Source organism: Oncorhynchus keta, chromosome 30, assembly GCF_023373465.1.
Source record: "Oncorhynchus keta strain PuntledgeMale-10-30-2019 chromosome 30, Oket_V2, whole genome shotgun sequence".
In the NCBI taxonomy this organism is placed as follows: Eukaryota; Metazoa; Chordata; class Actinopteri; order Salmoniformes; family Salmonidae; genus Oncorhynchus; species Oncorhynchus keta.
Genome location: NC_068450.1, coordinates 13,727,774 through 13,746,023, shown reverse-complemented (window position 1 = coordinate 13,746,023; position 18,250 = coordinate 13,727,774). Strand labels below are relative to the sequence as shown.

At 49.1% G+C, this 18,250-nt stretch overlaps 1 protein-coding gene and 1 long non-coding RNA gene across 3 annotated transcripts; both read left to right on the top strand.

The window, feature by feature from the left end:
- The first annotated feature begins 907 nt into the window (after nt 1-907).
- LOC118376820 (ribose-phosphate pyrophosphokinase 1-like) lies at nt 908-16,343 on the top strand. 2 transcript variants are annotated; one of them, XM_052487742.1, is made up of 7 exons: nt 908-1,218; nt 1,776-1,965; nt 3,311-3,409; nt 10,620-10,744; nt 11,867-12,040; nt 12,305-12,464; nt 12,955-16,343. In XM_052487742.1, exons 1-7 carry the CDS (start codon nt 1,097-1,099, stop codon nt 13,045-13,047), a joined length of 963 nt encoding a protein of 320 aa, XP_052343702.1. In that variant the 5' UTR covers nt 908-1,096; the 3' UTR covers nt 13,048-16,343. The 2 variants fall into 2 exon arrangements, with proteins under 2 accessions (XP_052343702.1, XP_052343703.1); XM_052487743.1 differs by having other exon boundaries at nt 909-1,218; nt 1,776-1,959.
- Nucleotides 3,786-10,580, top strand: LOC127913918 (uncharacterized). The gene is made up of 11 exons (XR_008087251.1): nt 3,786-3,877; nt 3,939-4,369; nt 4,431-4,922; nt 6,183-6,228; nt 6,356-6,494; nt 7,499-7,622; nt 8,669-8,960; nt 9,035-9,111; nt 9,204-9,296; nt 9,358-9,434; nt 9,770-10,580. It is a non-coding gene; the product is annotated as an uncharacterized LOC127913918 (long non-coding RNA).
- Nucleotides 16,344-18,250: the final 1,907 nt, after the last annotated feature.

Genomic DNA, 18,250 nt, shown 5'->3' with positions numbered 1-18,250 from the left:
CCAAGCGAAGAGTTTTTGCATGAGGTCAATGAGTTTTCAATTTGGTCAACAACACAAATGTATGGCTTATTTGCTACGTAAGGTCTATTCGATCGTAATGCGTGACTTATGAGTACACTGCTATAAGTAGGACACGTGACATCCCAGAAACTTTGAGAAACAAACATTTATATTCGTAGCGTCTTCTCTCCATTGAATACACGCGGTTAACGTCAACAACACTCATCGAATATTCAAAATAGGATTTAAACAATGCGATGTATCCACCAATCCAAAGAAATGATAAAAGGGAGCTAGACTGTCCGCCGTGATGCTTTGTGGACAACGACTCCCGCGGAGAGATATGTAGTATCTTGTCAGAATATCTATTAATTCAATTAAATTCAAGGGGCTTTATTGGCATGGGAAACATGTGTTAACATTGCCAAAGCAAGTGAGCTATATAATATATAAAGTGAATATATAAAGTGAAATAAACAATAAAAATTAACAGTAAACATTACACATACATAAGTTTCAAAACAATAAAGACAATCCAAATGTCATATTATATATATACAGTGTTTTAACAATGTACAGATGGTTAAAGGACACAAGATAAAATAAATAAACATAAATATGGGTTGTATTTACAATGGTGTTTGTTCTTCACTGGTTGCCCTTTTCTCGTGGCAACAAGTCACAAATCTTGCTGCTGTAATGGCACACTGGAATTTCACCCAGTAGATATGGAAGTTTATCAAAATTGGATTTGTTTTCGAATTCTTTGTGGATCTGTGTAATCTGAGGGAAATATGTCTCTCTAATATGGTCATACATTGGGCAGGAGGTTAGGAAGTGCAGCTCAGTTTCCACCTATTATCTTTGATTCAACAAAATCACGTGATGTGGGCGGTGCGCGCCACCAGGAAGAATGACCGGCGCACGCGTGAAGAAGGGAATGATGGTGGATAGGTTGGCAACGCATCACGCTTGATGATAGCTATCGATTTCCAACAGTTCACTAGAGCTAATAGGTCGAACATCACTCAAAGGTACTTGCTGTTACTAGCACTGTAGCTAGTTCCCGTAGAACGACACCCTGGAACATAAAAAAATGCCGAACATTAAGATATTTAGCGGTAGCTCCCATCGGGAACTGTCTCACAAAATCGCCGATCGTCTTGGGATGGAACTCGGGAAGGTTGTGACCAAGAAATTCAGCAATCAAGAAACATGGTAAATGTAAACTTTTAATGTATAAAAAGCTCATTTGTTTCAATGTTATGTTACAGAAAGATGAGTGAGAAACGTTACGTTAGCGTGCTGCCTCTGACGCTGCCTCGCAAAGGTGCTTGGAACTTGTAGTTTGTCATGCATCTCTTGAGGTTAATTTTGGCGCTCAGCTTGTCTTGAGGGCGAACTACACTTCCCCATACATTTCAACATATATCTGGATATTGTGAGAGCTGACAACCCATACAGGTTATAACCATGATTGAGTGACACGTTTTTGTTAAAAACACACGTGAAACAATTGTTGATGTAACATTGATGCAACAAGCGGGAGACTTCTCATTGTGTTGTTCAGTACTTTGCTCGTACCATAGTTATATTATATAGTTATATACTCAACTCTTCTCTTGTCACTGCACTTCTAAGGCCCCTAACCCTAAACACCTGTAGGCTGTGTTTTCTCATGATCATCTATCATCATTAGTGTCATGCTGTGTTAGCAGAGAGTGTTGTTTACCCTGTCCTCACCTTCACTGGTCCTCTCCACTGGGCCCTAACAGTGTTGAGATCGGAGAGAGTGTGCGTGGAGAGGATGTCTACATCGTACAGAGCGGATGTGGGGAGATCAATGATAATCTGATGGAGCTGCTGATTATGATCAATGCGTGTAAAATCGCCTCGGCCTCCCGAGTCACAGCCGTCATCCCCTGCTTCCCCTACGCACGGCAGGACAAGAAGGACAAGGTGGGGGTGAGGGACAGACACCAAGTTACTTTGCTGTCACACCACCAACCATTATACCACGTCACCATTTCAATTCCGGAAGTAAACCAAATTTTCTTAATTGAAAAGCATTGGAATTTCAGTGTACTTCCTGAATTGAAATGGAATTGACCCCAACCCTACCATTATACCACATCACTACCTAGTGACCCGACCACCCATGTTGTTGCCACTGACTGCATGGACAGACTCCAGCAGGCAGCGACAGCAGATGGATGGGACTGGGAGCATGCCTGGGTTTAGATTGGCCATGTTGTTGCCTGGGTTTAGATTGGCCATGTTGTTGCCTGGGTTTAGATTGGCCATGTTGTTGCCTGGGTTTAGATTGGCCATGTTGTTGCCTGGGTTTAGATTGGCCATGTTGTTGCCTGGGTTTAGATTGGCCATGTTGTTGCCTGGGTTTAGATTGGCCATGTTGTTGCCTGGGTTTAGATTGGCCATGTTGTTGCCTGGGTTTAGATTGGCCATGTTGTTGCCTGGGTTTAGATTGGCCATGTTGTTGCCTGGGTTTAGATTGGCCATGTTGTTGCCTGGGTTTAGATTGGCCATGTTGTTGCCTGGGTTTAGATTGGCCATGTTGTTGCCTGCGTTTAGATTGGATTTCTCACCATTTAGTTTTTGCCGTCTCCACTGATTTTAAGTTCAGCCCCTGTGTGAACTCTGAACCGAGTGAGCAGTCATTGTGGGATCTGTTTGTTGTAGTCACCTGCCTGCCTCCATTCCTGTGATTATTTACATCAGTGTGTGTTCTTGTCCTCCCAATATAATGTATTGCATGTGCATTCTATTGCATTCTATGTGTCTGTTCTATATACTGTACAAAACGTGAACAGTATCACTTTTCTGTCACAGGGTAGTTTGAAGTTGTTTTTCATTGACTTGAAGTTGTACATGTGACTGTGTAGGATAGCTTGTCTTTTGACTGTGTAGTGTAGGATAGCCTGTCTTTTGACTGTGTAGTGTAGGATAGCCTGTCTTTTGACTGTGTAGTGTAGGATAGCCTGTCTTTTGACTGTGTAGTGTAGGATAGCCTGTCTTTTGACTGTGTAGTGTAGGATAGCCTGTCTTTTGACTGTGTAGTGTAGGATAGCCTGTCTTTTGACTGTGTAGTGTAGGATAGCCTGTCTGTTGACTGTGTAGTGTAGGATAGCCTGTCTGCTGCCCCTTGTGGCTTAGGATGGAAATGTACTATGGACCAACTTTTAAGATGGAAGACTCAGCTCATATCATGTGATGTGAGCACAGCAAATGAGTGTGTGTGTGTGTGTGTGTGTGTGTGTGTGTGTGTGTGTGTGTGTGTGTTCGCTTGCAGAGTCGGGCGCCCATCTCAGCCAAGCTGGTGGCTAACATGCTGTCTGTGTCTGGGGCTGACCACATCATCACTATGGACCTCCACGCCTCACAGATCCAGGTCAGGAGTAAGGAGGGCACTGGGGTCTGGCAGTAGAGGTCAGGAGTAAGGAGGGCACTGGGGTCTGACAGTAGAGGTTAGAAGTAAGGACACTGGGGTCTGACAGTAGAGGTTAGAAGTAAGGACACTGGGGTCTGGCAGTAGAGGTTAGGAGTAAGGAGGGCACTGGGGTCTGACAGTAGAGGTTAGGAGCAGGGAGGACAGTAGGACACTGGGGTCTGGCAGTAGAGGTCAGTAGGACACTGGGGTCTGACAGGGGTCAGTAGCAGGGAGGACAGTAGGACACTGGGGTCTGACAGTAGAGGTTAGGAGCAGGGGTCAGTAGGACACTGGGGTCTGACAGTAGGAGTAGGACACTGGGGTCTGACAGTAGAGGTCAGTAGGACACTGGGGTCTGACAGTAGAGGACAGTAGGACACTGGGGTCTGACAGTAGAGGACAGTAGGACACTGGGGTCTGACAGTAGAGGTTAGGAGCAGGGAGGGCAGTAGGACACTGGGGTCTGACAGTAGAGGTTAGGAGCAGGGAGGACAGTAGGACACTGGGGTCTGACAGTAGAGGTTAGGAGTAGGGAGGACAGTAGGACACTGGGGTCTGACAGTAGAGGTTAGGAGCAGGGAGGACAGTAGGACACTGGGGTCTGGCAGTAGAGGTTAGGAGCAGGGAGGGCAGTAGGACACTGGGGTCTGGCAGTAGAGGTCAGTAGGACACTGGGGTCTGGCAGTAGAGGTTAGGAGCAGGGAGGTCAGTAGGACACTGGGGTCTGACAGTAGAGGTCAGTAGGACACTGGGGTCTGACAGTAGAGGTCAGTAGCAGGGAGGACAGTAGGACACTGGGGTCTGACAGTAGAGGTTAGGAGCAGGGAGGTCAGTAGGACACTGGGGTCTGACAGTAGAGGACAGTAGGACACTGGGGTCTGACAGTAGAGGACAGTAGGACACTGGGGTCTGACAGTAGAGGTTAGGAGCAGGGAGGGCAGTAGGACACTGGGGTCTGACAGTAGAGGTTAGGAGCAGGGAGGACAGTAGGACACTGGGGTCTGACAGTAGAGGTTAGGAGTAGGGAGGACAGTAGGACACTGGGGTCTGACAGTAGAGGTTAGGAGCAGGGAGGACAGTAGGACACTGGGGTCTGGCAGTAGAGGTTAGGAGCAGGGAGGGCAGTAGGACACTGGGGTCTGGCAGTAGAGGTCAGTAGGACACTGGGGTCTGGCAGTAGAGGTTAGGAGCAGGGAGGTCAGTAGGACACTGGGGTCTGGCAGTAGAGGTTAGGAGCAGGGAGGACAGTAGGACACTGGGGTCTGACAGTAGAGGTCAGTAGGACACTGGGGTCTGACAGTAGAGGTCAGGAGCAGGGAGGACAGTAGGCCACTGGGGTCTGACAGTAGAGGTTAGGAGCAGGGAGGACAGTAGGACACTGGGGTCTGACAGTAGAGGTTAGGAGCAGGGAGGACAGTAGGACACTGGGGTCTGACAGTAGAGGACAGTAGGACACTGGGGTCTGACAGTAGAGGTTAGGAGCAGGGAGGACAGTAGGACACTGGGGTCTGACAGTAGAGGTTAGGAGCAGGGAGGACAGTAGGACACTGGGGTCTGACAGTAGAGGTTAGGAGCAGGGAGGACAGTAGGACACTGGGGTCTGACAGTAGAGGTTAGGAGCAGGGAGGACAGTAGGACACTGGGGTCTGACAGTAGAGGACAGTAGGACACTGGGGTCTGACAGTAGGCAGGGAGGACAGTAGGACACTGGGGTCTGACAGTAGAGGTTAGGAGCAGGGAGGACAGTAGGACACTGGGGTCTGACAGTAGAGGTTAGGAGCAGGGAGGACAGTAGGACACTGGGGTCTGACAGTAGAGGTTAGGAGCAGGGAGGACAGTAGGACACTGGGGTCTGACAGTAGAGGACAGTAGGACACTGGGGTCTGACAGGGAGGGACACTGGGGTCTGACAGTAGAGGACAGTAGGACACTGGGGTCTGACAGTAGAGGACACACTGGGGTCTGACAGTAGAGGTTAGGAGTAGGGAGGACAGTAGGACACTGGGGTCTGGCAGTAGAGGTTAGGAGCAGGGAGGACAGTAGGACACTGGGGTCTGGCAGTCAGTGGACAGGGGTCTGGCAGAGAGGTTAGGAGCAGGGAGGACAGTAGGACACTGGGGTCTGACAGTAGAGGTAGGAGGGACACTGGGGTCTGACACTGGGGTCTGACAGTAGAGGACAGTAGGACACTGGGGTCTGACAGTAGAGGGAGCAGGGAGGACACACTGGGGTCTGACAGTAGAGGTTAGGAGCAGGGAGGACAGTAGGACACTGGGGTCTGACAGTAGAGGTTAGGAGCAGGGGGACAGTAGGACACACAGGGGTCTGGACAGTAGAGGTTAGGAGCAGGGAGGACAGTAGGACACTGGGGTCTGACAGTAGGGAGGACAGTAGGACACTGGGGTCTGACAGTAGAGGTTAGGAGCAGGGAGGACAGTAGGACACTGGGATCTGACAGTAGAGGTTAGGAGCAGGGGGAGGACAGTAGAGGACAGTAGGCCACTGGGGTCTGACAGTAGAGGTTAGGAGCAGGGAGGACAGTAGGACACTGGGGTCTGACAGTAGAGGTTAGGAGCAGGGAGGACAGTAGGACACTGGGGTCTGACAGTAGAGGTTAGGAGCAGGGAGGACAGTAGGACACTGGGGTCTGACAGTAGAGGTTAGGACAGGGGGACAGTAGGACACTGGGGTCTGACAGTAGAGGTCAGTAGGACACTGGGGTCTGACAGTAGAGGTTAGGAGTAGGGAGGACAGTAGGACACTGGGGTCTGACAGTAGAGGTTAGGAGCAGGGAGGACAGTAGGACACTGGGGTCTGGCAGTAGAGGTTAGGAGCAGGGAGGACAGTAGGACACTGGGGTCTGGCAGTAGAGGTTAGGAGCAGGGACACTGGGGTCTGGCAGTAGAGGTTAGGAGCAGGGAGGACAGTAGGACACTGGGGTCTGACAGTAGAGGACAGTAGGACACTGGGGTCTGACAGTAGAGGACAGTAGGACACTGGGGTCTGACAGTAGAGGACAGTAGGACACTGGGGTCTGACAGTAGAGGTTAGTAGGGAGGACAGTAGGACACTGGGGTCTGACAGTAGAGGTTAGGAGCAGGGAGGGCAGTAGGACACTGGGGTCTGGCAGTAGAGGTCAGTAGGACACTGGGGTCTGACAGTAGAGGTTAGGAGCAGGGAGGTCAGTAGGACACTGGGGTCTGACAGTAGAGGTCAGTAGCAGGGAGGACAGTAGGACACTGGGGTCTGACAGTAGAGGTTAGGAGCAGGGAGGACAGTAGGACACTGGGGTCTGACAGTAGAGGCAGGGGGACAGTAGGACACTGGGGTCTGACAGGAGGACAGTAGGACACTGGGGTCTGACAGCTGACAGTAGAGGTTAGGAGCAGGGAGGTCAGTAGGACACTGGGGTCTGACAGTAGAGGACAGTAGGACACTGGGGTCTGACAGGAGGTCAGTAGGACACTGGGGTCTGACAGTAGAGGTCAGGAGCAGGGAGGACAGTAGGCCACTGGGGTCTGACAGTAGAGGTTAGGAGCAGGGAGGACAGTAGGACACTGGGGTCTGACAGTAGAGGTTAGGAGGGGGACAGGGACACTGGGGTCTGACAGTAGGGACACTGGGGTCTGACAGTAGAGGTTAGGAGCAGGGAGGACAGTAGGACACTGGGGTCTGACAGTAGAGGTTAGGAGCATGGAGGACAGTAGGACACTGGGGTCTGACAGTAGAGGTTAGGAGCAGGGAGGACAGTAGGACACTGGGGTCTGACAGTAGAGGTTAGGAGCAGGGAGGACAGTAGGACACTGGGGTCTGACAGTAGAGGTTAGGAGCAGGGGGACAGTAGACACTGGGGTCTGACAGTAGAGGACAGTAGGCCACTGGGGTCTGACAGTAGAGGTTAGGAGCAGGGAGGACAGTAGGACACTGGGGTCTGACAGTAGAGGTTAGGAGCAGGGAGGACAGTAGGACACTGGGGTCTGACAGTAGAGGTTAGGAGCAGGGAGGACAGTAGGACACTGGGGTCTGACAGTAGAGGTTAGGAGCAGGGAGGACAGTAGGACACTGGGGTCTGACAGTAGAGGACAGTAGGACACTGGGGTCTGACAGTAGAGGACAGTAGGACACTGGGGTCTGACAGTAGAGGACAGTAGGACACTGGGGTCTGACAGTAGAGGTTAGGAGTAGGGAGGACACACTGGGGTCTGACAGTAGAGGTTAGGAGCAGGGAGGACAGTAGGACACTGGGGTCTGGCAGTAGAGGTTAGGAGCAGGGAGGGCAGTAGGACACTGGGGTCTGGCAGTAGAGGTCAGTAGGACACTGGGGTCTGGCAGTAGAGGTTAGGAGCAGGGAGGACAGTAGGACACTGGGGTCTGACAGTAGAGGTTGGGGTCTGACAGTAGAGGACAGTAGGACACTGGGGTCTGACAGTAGAGGACAGTTGGGGTCTGACAGTAGAGGTTAGGAGTAGGGAGGACAGTAGGACACTGGGGTCTGACAGTAGAGGTTAGGAGCAGGGGGACAGTAGGACACTGGGGTCTGACAGTAGAGGTTAGGAGCAGGGGGACAGTAGGACACTGGGGTCTGACAGTAGAGGACAGTAGGCCACTGGGGTCTGACAGTAGAGGTTAGGAGCAGGGAGGACAGTAGGACACTGGGGTCTGACAGTAGAGGTTAGGAGCAGGGAGGACAGTAGGACACTGGGGTCTGACAGTAGAGGTTAGGAGCAGGGAGGACAGTAGGACACTGGGGTCTGACAGTAGAGGTTAGGAGCAGGGAGGACAGTAGGACACTGGGGTCTGACAGTAGAGGTTAGGAGCAGGGGGGACAGTAGCACACTGGGGTCTGACAGTAGAGGACAGTAGGCCACTGGGGTCTGACAGTAGAGGTTAGGAGCAGGGAGGACAGTAGGACACTGGGGTCTGACAGTAGAGGTTAGGAGCAGGGAGGACAGTAGGACACTGGGGTCTGACAGTAGAGGTTAGGAGCAGGGAGGACAGTAGGACACTGGGGTCTGACAGTAGAGGTTAGGAGCAGGGAGGACAGTAGGACACTGGGGTCTGACAGTAGAGGTTAGGAGCAGGGAGGACAGTAGGACACTGGGGTCTGACAGTAGAGGACAGTAGGAGGGGTCTGACAGTAGGGACAGTAGGACACTGGGGTCTGACAGTAGAGGGGTCTGACAGTAGAGGACAGTAGGACACTGGGGTCTGACAGTAGAGGTTAGGAGTAGGGAGGACAGTAGGACACTGGGGTCTGACAGTAGAGGTTAGGAGCAGGGAGGACAGTAGGACACTGGGGTCTGGCAGTAGAGGTTAGGAGCAGGGAGGGCAGTAGGACACTGGGGTCTGGCAGTAGAGGTCAGTAGGACACTGGGGTCTGGCAGTAGAGGTTAGGAGCAGGGAGGTCAGTAGGACACTGGGGTCTGACAGTAGAGGTCAGTAGGACACTGGGGTCTGACAGTAGAGGTCAGTAGCAGGGAGGACAGTAGGACACTGGGGTCTGACAGTAGAGGTTAGGAGCAGGGAGGGCAGTAGGACACAGGGGTCTGGCAGTAGTCAGTAGGACACTGGGGTCTGGCAGTAGAGGTTAGGAGCAGGGAGGTCAGTAGGACACTGGGGTCTGACAGTAGAGGTCAGTAGGACACTGGGGTCTGACAGTAGAGGTCAGTAGCAGGGAGGACAGTAGGACACTGGGGTCTGACAGTAGAGGTTAGGAGCAGGGAGGTCAGTAGGACACTGGGGTCTGACAGTAGAGGTCAGTAGGACACTGGGGTCTGACAGTAGAGGACAGTAGGACACTGGGGTCTGACAGTAGAGGACAGTAGGACACTGGGGTCTGACAGTAGAGGTTAGGAGCAGGGAGGGCAGTAGGACACTGGGGTCTGACAGTAGAGGTTAGGAGCAGGGAGGACAGTAGGACACTGGGGTCTGACAGTAGAGGTTAGGAGTAGGGAGGACAGTAGGACACTGGGGTCTGACAGTAGAGGTTAGGAGCAGGGAGGACAGTAGGACACTGGGGTCTGGCAGTAGAGGTTAGGAGCAGGGAGGGCAGTAGGACACTGGGGTCTGGCAGAGGTCAGTAGGACACTGGGGTCTGGCAGTAGAGGTTAGGAGCAGGGAGGTCAGTAGGACACTGGGGTCTGGCAGTAGAGGTTAGGAGCAGGGAGGACAGTAGGACACTGGGGTCTGACAGTAGAGGTCAGTAGGACACTGGGGTCTGACAGTAGAGGTCAGGAGCAGGGAGGACAGTAGGCCACTGGGGTCTGACAGTAGAGGTTAGGAGCAGGGAGGACAGTAGGACACTGGGGTCTGACAGTAGAGGTTAGGAGCAGGGGGGACAGTAGGACACTGGGGTCTGACAGTAGAGGACAGTAGGCCACTGGGGTCTGACAGTAGAGGTTAGGAGCAGGGAGGACAGTAGGACACTGGGGTCTGACAGTAGAGGTTAGGAGCAGGGAGGACAGTAGGACACTGGGGTCTGACAGTAGAGGTTAGGAGCAGGGAGGACAGTAGGACACTGGGGTCTGACAGTAGAGGTTAGGAGCAGGGAGGACAGTAGGACACTGGGGTCTGACAGTAGAGGTTAGGAGCAGGGGGGACAGTAGCACACTGGGGTCTGACAGTAGAGGACAGTAGGCCACTGGGGTCTGACAGTAGAGGTTAGGAGCAGGGAGGACAGTAGGACACTGGGGTCTGACAGTAGAGGTTAGGAGCAGGGAGGACAGTAGGACACTGGGGTCTGACAGTAGAGGTTAGGAGCAGGGAGGACAGTAGGACACTGGGGTCTGACAGTAGAGGTTAGGAGCAGGGAGGACAGTAGGACACTGGGGTCTGACAGTAGAGGTTAGGAGCAGGGAGGACAGTAGGACACTGGGGTCTGACAGTAGAGGACAGTAGGACACTGGGGTCTGACAGTAGAGGACAGTAGGACACTGGGGTCTGACAGTAGAGGTTCAACCAGATATAGAGATACACTGAGTCCGTCAGATGTAAATTCTTTTGCTTCCCCCAATCCAACAGACAACACAATCAGCTAATACACACCACACATGGAGTACTATAGGGGTTAAGTGACTGGCTCAAGGGCACAGTGACTGGAGATGGTTCCTGGGATGTGAAACCGCTAGATGGCAGCCTCTGACTCCTGTCTGTGTGTGTCTGGTATCTCCAGGGTTTCTTCGACATCCCGGTGGATAACCTGTATGCTGAGCCTGCTGTACTGAAGTGGATCAAGGAGAACATAGCAGAGTGGAAGACCTGCACCATCGTCTCTCCAGACGCAGGGGGAGCCAAGAGGTGAGGCAGGACAGAGTGGTCAGAGGGATTTTGGCCAAAATATGAAATGTGATACATCAGAGAGGGAGACTGAGGGGAAGAAAGAGAGAGGGGGGAGAAAGAGAGAGGGGGGGAGAAAGAGAGAGGAGGGGGAGAAAGAAAGAGGGGAAGAGAGAGGGGGAAGAAAGAGAGAGGGGGAGAAAGAGAGAGGGGGAGAAAGAGAGGGGGGAGAAAGAGAGAGGAGGGGAGAAAGAGAGAGGGGGGGGAGAAAGAGAGGGGGAGAAAGAGAGAGGGGGGAGAAAGAGAGAAGAAAGAGAGGAGGGGGGGAAAGAAAGGGGGGAGAAAGAGGGGGGGAGAAAGAGAGAGGGGGGAGAAAGAGAGGGAGGGGGAGAAAGAGAGGGGGAGAAAGGAGGGGGGAGAAAGAGAGAGGGGGGAGAAAGAGAGGGGAGGGGGAGAAAGAGAGAGGGGGAGAAAGAGAGAGGGGGAGAAAGAGAGAGGGGGAGAAAGAGGGGGGGAGAAAGAGAGAGGGGGGAAAGAAAGAGAGAGGGGGAGAAAGAGAGAGGGGGGGAGAAAGAGAGAAGAGGGGGAGAAAGAGAGAGGGGGAGAAAGAGAGAGGGGGAGAAAGAGGGAGGGGGAGAAAGAGGGAGGGGGGAAGAGGGAGGAGGGGGAAGAAAGAGAGAGGTGGGGGAGAGAGAGAGGGAGAAAGAGAGGGGGAGAAAGAGGGAGGGGGAGAGAGGGGGAGGAGGAGAGGGGGGAAGAGGGGAGGAGGGGGAAGAAAGAGAGAGGGGGAGAAAGAGAGGAGGGGGGAGAAAGAGAGAGGGGGAAGAAAGAGAGTGGGGGGAGAAAGAGAGAGGGGGGGGGAAGAGAGAGAGAGGGGTATGGGAACCACTGTCCACGCTAGACGACTGCTTTAAGAACTTTAACTTCCTTTTTTTACCTTAGGTGGTTTTACCCTTGAACCATATCTTTCTTTAACTCGGCCTTATCTGTGGTGGAATGGAATTTAGATTCACGCGTCTGTGTGTCTAACTGCTCCTTCACACGAACAAATCTTTACGCGATAACAATGGACCGACTTGGTGACTGTTACACCTCTGTGACTTGGCTTCCTCTTAACACTGTGTATTGTGTTCTGTGTGACAGAGTGACGTCCATAGCGGACAGACTCAACGTGGACTTTGCTCTGATTCACAAAGAGAGAAAGAGGGCCAACGAGGTGGATCGCATGGTGCTGGTCGGGGACGTCACGGACCGGGTAGCCATCTTGGTTGATGACATGGCAGACACCTGTGGTACTATCTGTCACGCGGCCGACAAGTAAGTAAAGTCTCACCTTATGACCTTGACACATGTATCTATGCCCAAGCAATGGGTGTCTGGGCTGAATCTTACCTAAACTGCATCACTGATTTGATGTCAAGACATTGGTATTACAGAGCTGTGGTAATACCCACCACTATTTCATTTCTCATCCAAATGAGAGTCCTTGCAGCAAGAATCAGTGTATCCATACAGGTACATTTGGAGGTTCTGTATTACCACACACAGTTTCTTAAGGAGATACTGTCCCTCCACCCTCAGGCTGATCTCAGCTGGTGCTACCAAGGTGTATGCCATCCTGACCCACGGTATCTTCTCTGGCCCGGCCGTCTCCCGCATCAACAACGCCTGCTTCGAGGCCGTGGTCGTCACCAACACTATCCCTCAGGAGGAGAAGATGAAGACCTGTCCTAAGATACAGGTCAGGGGTCACAGCACTGTCTTTGGATACAGATCAGGGGTCACAGCATTGTCCTTGGATACAGGTCAGGGGTCACAGCACTGTCCTTGGATACAGATCAGGGGTCACAGCACTGTCCTTGGATATAGGTTAGGGGTCAAAGGTTGTATAACTGTCCTACGTTACAGGTCAGAGGTTATAACAGGGTCATTCACCTTATCATAAGTAGACTGTTATACTTTCCAATAAAGTAATGGTAGTTTAAGCTAAAATTCTGTTGTTGCTACTCTGATGATGTTTAACATCTAAGACAACGAACGGCAAGTAGTTTGAATTATCGTGTCACCTAAACAGTTTAAATTCTAAAATCATAAAAAAATAGTTAACTCTATAAATGAGCGAAAAGCACAATGTTTCTGTTTATAAATGGTGAATAGTCAGTCTGACGTGTATCTGAATGTTTCCTGAACATAGTTTATTATGTGTTATTAACCATCCGTTTCTCCTCTAGGTGATTGACATCTCTATGATCCTGGCTGAGGCCATCCGCAGGACCCACAACGGGGAATCTGTCTCCTACCTCTTCAGCCACGTCCCCTTGTAACGCCACACACACACACACACACACACTGAGTCACCTGGGGCACCGTTCAGGAGGACACACCACAGAACATTCAGATAGAACAGGCATGGCCATCTCTCATGCAGAATAGGGAATTTGGGGAACAGATATGATTGTCTTTTAGGTAGAATAAGGAATGTGGAGTCGGCTCTTCATTCCATTTCTATGCCCAGTATTCTGGAATGTTTCTCATAATTGAATAGAATCCATCCCTAGTGTTCTGTTACACCAAACAGAGGAAGAGAGCGAATGTCCTATACAAACACCAGGGTTGGGCTCCATTCCATTTCAATACCAGTCAATTCAAGAAGTACACTGACATTCCAATTCTCTTCAATGCTTTTGAATTAGGAAAATGTGGAATTGGATTTGGGATTAGGTTTACTTTCTGAATCGATTGAGATTGAAATGGAATTGACACCAACCGGGGGAAACACAACCATTATATTAGCATCACTCTGCTGCTAATGCTAACAAACCATGTAATAATTACAATTAGTAGGATCAATGATTATTAATAACGTGTTAATTTTGAGTCTCTCTCTCTCCCCTAAACAGTGATAGCATCCCAAATGGCACCCTTTTCCTACATATTGAGCTTATTTTGACAAGTGCCATATGGGCCCTGGTCAAAAGTAGTGCACTGTATTGGGAGTAGGGTGCAATGTCTATCGGGGGGGGAAGGTAAGCTTTGATTATTTATTTTAAGTGGGTGAACTCATGCATGCATACATACATACATACATACATACATACATACATACATACATACATACAGTGGGGCAAAAAAGTATTTAGTCAGACACCAATTGTGCAAGTTCTCCCACTTAAAAAGATGAGAGGCCTGTAATTTTCATCATAGGTACACTTCAACTATGACAGAAAAAATCCAGAAAATCACATTTGTAGGATTTTTTTATGAATTTATTTGCAAATTATGGTGGAAAATAAGTATTTGTTCACCTACAAACAAGCCAGATTTCTGGCTCTCACAGACCTGTAACTTCTTCTTTGAGAGGCTCCTCTGTCCTCCACTCGTTACCTGTATTAATGGCACCTGTTTAAACTTGATATCAGTATAAAAGACACCTGTCCACAACCTCAAACAGTCACACTCCAAACTCCACTATGGCCAAGACCAAAGAGCACCAGGCTGGGAAGACTGAATCTGCAATAGGTAAGCAGTTTGGTTTGAAGAAATCAACTGTGGGAGCAATTATTAGGAAATGGAAGACATACAAGACCACTGATAATCTCCCTCGATCTGGGGCTCCACGCAAGATCTCACCCCGTGGGGTCAAAATGATCACAAGAACGGTGAGCAAAAATCCCAGAACCACACGGGGGGACCTAGTGAATCACCTGCAGAGAGCTGGGACCAAAGTAACAAAGCCTACCATGAGTAACACACTACGCCACCAGGTACTCAAATCCTGCAGTGCCAGACGTGTCCCCCTGCTTAAGCCAGTACATGTCCAGGCCCGTCTGAAGTTTGCTAGAGAGCATTTGGATGATCCAGAAGAAGATTGGGAGAATGTCGTATGGTCAGATGAAACCAAAATATAACTTTTTGGTAAAAACTCAACTCGTCGTGTTTGGAGGGCAAAGAATGCTGAGTTGCATCCAAAGAACACCATACCTACTGTGAAGCATGGGGGTGGAAACATCATGCTTTGGGGCTGTTTTTCTGCAAAGGGACCAGGACGACTGATTCGTGTAAAGGAAAGAATGAATGTGGCCATGTATCGTGAGATTTTGAGTGAAAACCTCCTTCCATCAAACAAGGGCATTGAAGATGAAACGTGGCTGGGTCTTTCAGCATGACAATGATCCCAAACACACCGCCCGGGCAACGAAGGAGTGGCTTCGTAAGAAGCATTTCAAGGTCCTGGAGTGGCCTAGCCAGTCTCCAGATCTCAACCCCTCAGAAAATCTTTGGAGGGAGTTGAAAGTCCGTGTTGCCCAGCAACAGCCCCAAAACATCACTGCTCTAGAGGAGATATGCATGGAGGAATGGGCCAAAATACCAGCAACAGTGTGTGAAAACCTTGTGAAGACTTACAGAAAACATTTGACCTCTGTCATTGCCAACAAAGGGTATATATCAAAGTATTGAGAAACTTTTGTTATTGACCAAATACTTATTTTCCATCATAATTTGCTAATAAATTCATTAAAAATCCTACAATGTTTTGTCTGTCATAGTTGAAGTGTACTTATGATGAAAATTACAGGCCTCTCTCATCTTTTTAAGTTGGAGAACTTGCACAATTGGTGGCTGACTAAATACTTTTTTGCTCCACTGTACATGCATACATGTCTTTACCTAATGTGAACATTCTCCTCCTCCTTCATAATACTGCTGTTACAGTACTTCTGCTATGCTACAAAAAGAGGGTGAGATAGATGGTTGGATGTTGACTGACTTCAGGTCAGTGGAGGCTGCTGATTGGACAACGACTCATAATAATGGCCAGAACGGTATCAAACACCTGGAGAACTCGTTGGATCTATTTGATACCATTCCACCTATTCCACTCCAGTCATTACCGCGAGCCCATCCTCTCCAATTAAGGTGCCACCAACCTCCTGTGCTTCAGGTATTTTATTATTTTGGTCATTTCATTTTATCAGTTTGAAAGACGAGGTCATAGTAAGTTAAGTGAATCAGAATGAGCTATAGTTTACAATGCCACTGATGTTCCTCTGGGTGATTCAACATAGTCTGTAGAGACTTAAGTCTTTAAAAAAAGGAGGCAATCCAGGATTGATGCTTCTAAATTAATTATATATAGCCACTGAATAATATAAAGTATAAATGCCTCTTACGTGACCTGCATCTGTAGCTCTGTCTAGGAATTTGAGTGGGTACACTCCTTCAACCCCATCCCTCAGCTGCTAAGCTAAACAAGTAGCAGGGTGACTGCCTCTCTTAAGACTATTGGGAATCATTCTTTCAGTGTGGGTGCAGAGGAGGCAGGTTTTGCTCTTCGACGTTGTCGTTTTGAAGTTGTCTAGAAGCTGTTGTTGTTTAGCTGGAGGTCATAGCTCTGCAGGATGGAGCTTCCTAGAAAACACAAGTCTTTATCTGCTATTTTACATATTTACTTCATTTTTTTTCAATAACATTTTGTATAATAAACTCTCGAAAAAGTGGTATCCGTCTGACTTTTAAAGTTTCGTGTATGTGCTTATATTCTGTTTTAGCATAAGATGAATCAGTGCACCAAATATGTGATGGCTGAATGTGATCTTATTAAAGAGATGGTGAAAATGAATGAAGCCTGGATTCTAGTTTGTTTATTAGGCGTCTGGTGCTGGTAACACTCCAGGGATTTATACAGGCTACAGTTGCATAGTTGGCTATGTGATTCATAACATTTATAACAGTATGGGCTAATTCATAATGACACATCAGTACTGTACACACTTCAATTGTGGGTGTGGTCTCATACCACAGCTTATTGCTGGTGCAGGAGCTCCAGTGGCATATTTAACCTATAAGAGTAAGGGAGGGGGAGGGGCTTATAAACTACTGTATATGGAATTGTTTAAAGGTCATACCAAGGATACTTTTGAATTTTAAGACCCCTTGAAGTATACAACAATTTGGCCTTACTGCTATTAGCTATTACAACAGTCCCCCCCCCCCAAAAAAAAATATATATATTTTTAAAAAATCGAAAGGATGTTTTAAACATGGATTTAACCTGTATTTTTGGTGCTAAACAGTCTCCATGTACAGTACACTTCCATTCATTACCAGGACCTTCAAATGAGTCTTAGAGCAAAACATGTAGGTGTTCGTGTCTCATCTTTCCATAGATATATTGGTGTGAAGCCCAAACTGTTCAGACACAACAGACCATTTTGTGAGAAGACCTTTGTTTCTCTGGACGTCTCATGGTCTGACACACATCCTTTGCTTTGTTCACCTTTCAACCGCAGATGTGAAAGTACGACAGGCGGATGCTGTGGATTTTTTATTTTATTTCCCTTTATTTATCCAGGTAGGCCAGGTGAGAACACCTTTATTTAGCCAGGTAGGCCAGGTCAGAACACCTTTATTTATCCAGGTAGGCCAGGTGAGAACACCTTTATTTATCCAGGTAGGCCAGGTGAGAACACCTTTATTTATCCAGGTAGGCCAGGTGAGAACACCTTTATTTATCCAGGTAGGCCAGGTGAGCACACCTTTATTTATCCAGGTAGGCCAGGTGAGAACACCTTTATTTATCCAGGTAGGCCAGGTGATAGATGTGCAGATGATGATGTGCAAGTAGAAATACTGATGTGCAAAAAAGTAAATAAAAACAATATGGGGATGAGATGGGTAGATTCGGTGGGCTAGTTACAGATGGCTGTGTACAGCTGCAGCGATCGGTAAGCTGCTCAGATAGCTGATGTTTAAAGTTATTGAGGGAGATAAGTCTCTAACTTCAGCGATTTTTGCAATTCGTTCCAGTCATTGGCAGCAGAGAACTGGAAGGAAAGGCGGTCAAAGGAGGTGTTGGCTTTGGGGATGATCAGTGAGATATACCTGCTGGAGAGCGTGCTACGGATGGGTGTTATCATGACCAGTGAGCTGAGATAAGGCGGAGCTTTACCTTGCAAAGACTTATAGATGACCTGGATCCAGTGGGTCTGGCGACGAATATGTAGCGAGAGCATACGGGTCGCAGTGGTGGGTGGTATATGGGGATTTGGTGACAAAACGGATGGCACTGTGATAGACTGCATCCAGTTGCTGAGTCGCTCTGGATAAGAGCGTCTGCTAAATGACTTAAATGTAAATGTAAATGTAGAGTGTTGGAGGCTATTTTGTAAATTACATCGCCGAAGTCAAGGATCGGTAAGATAGTCAGTTTTACGAGGGTATGTTTGGCAGCGTGAGTGAAGGAGGCTTTGTTGCGAAATCGGAAGACATTTTGGATTGGAGATGTTTAATATGAGGAGGGTTTAGTCTAGCCGGACACCTAGGTATTTATAGTTGTCCACATATACTAAGTCAGAACCGTCCAGAGTAGTGATGCTAGTCGGGCGGATGGGTGCGGGCAGCGACCGGTTGAAGAGCATGTACTTAGTTTTACTTGCATTTAAGAGCAGTTGGAGGCCACGTAAGGAGAGTTGTATATGGCATTGAAGCTCGTCTGGAGGTTAGTTAACAGAGTGTCCAAAGAAGGAC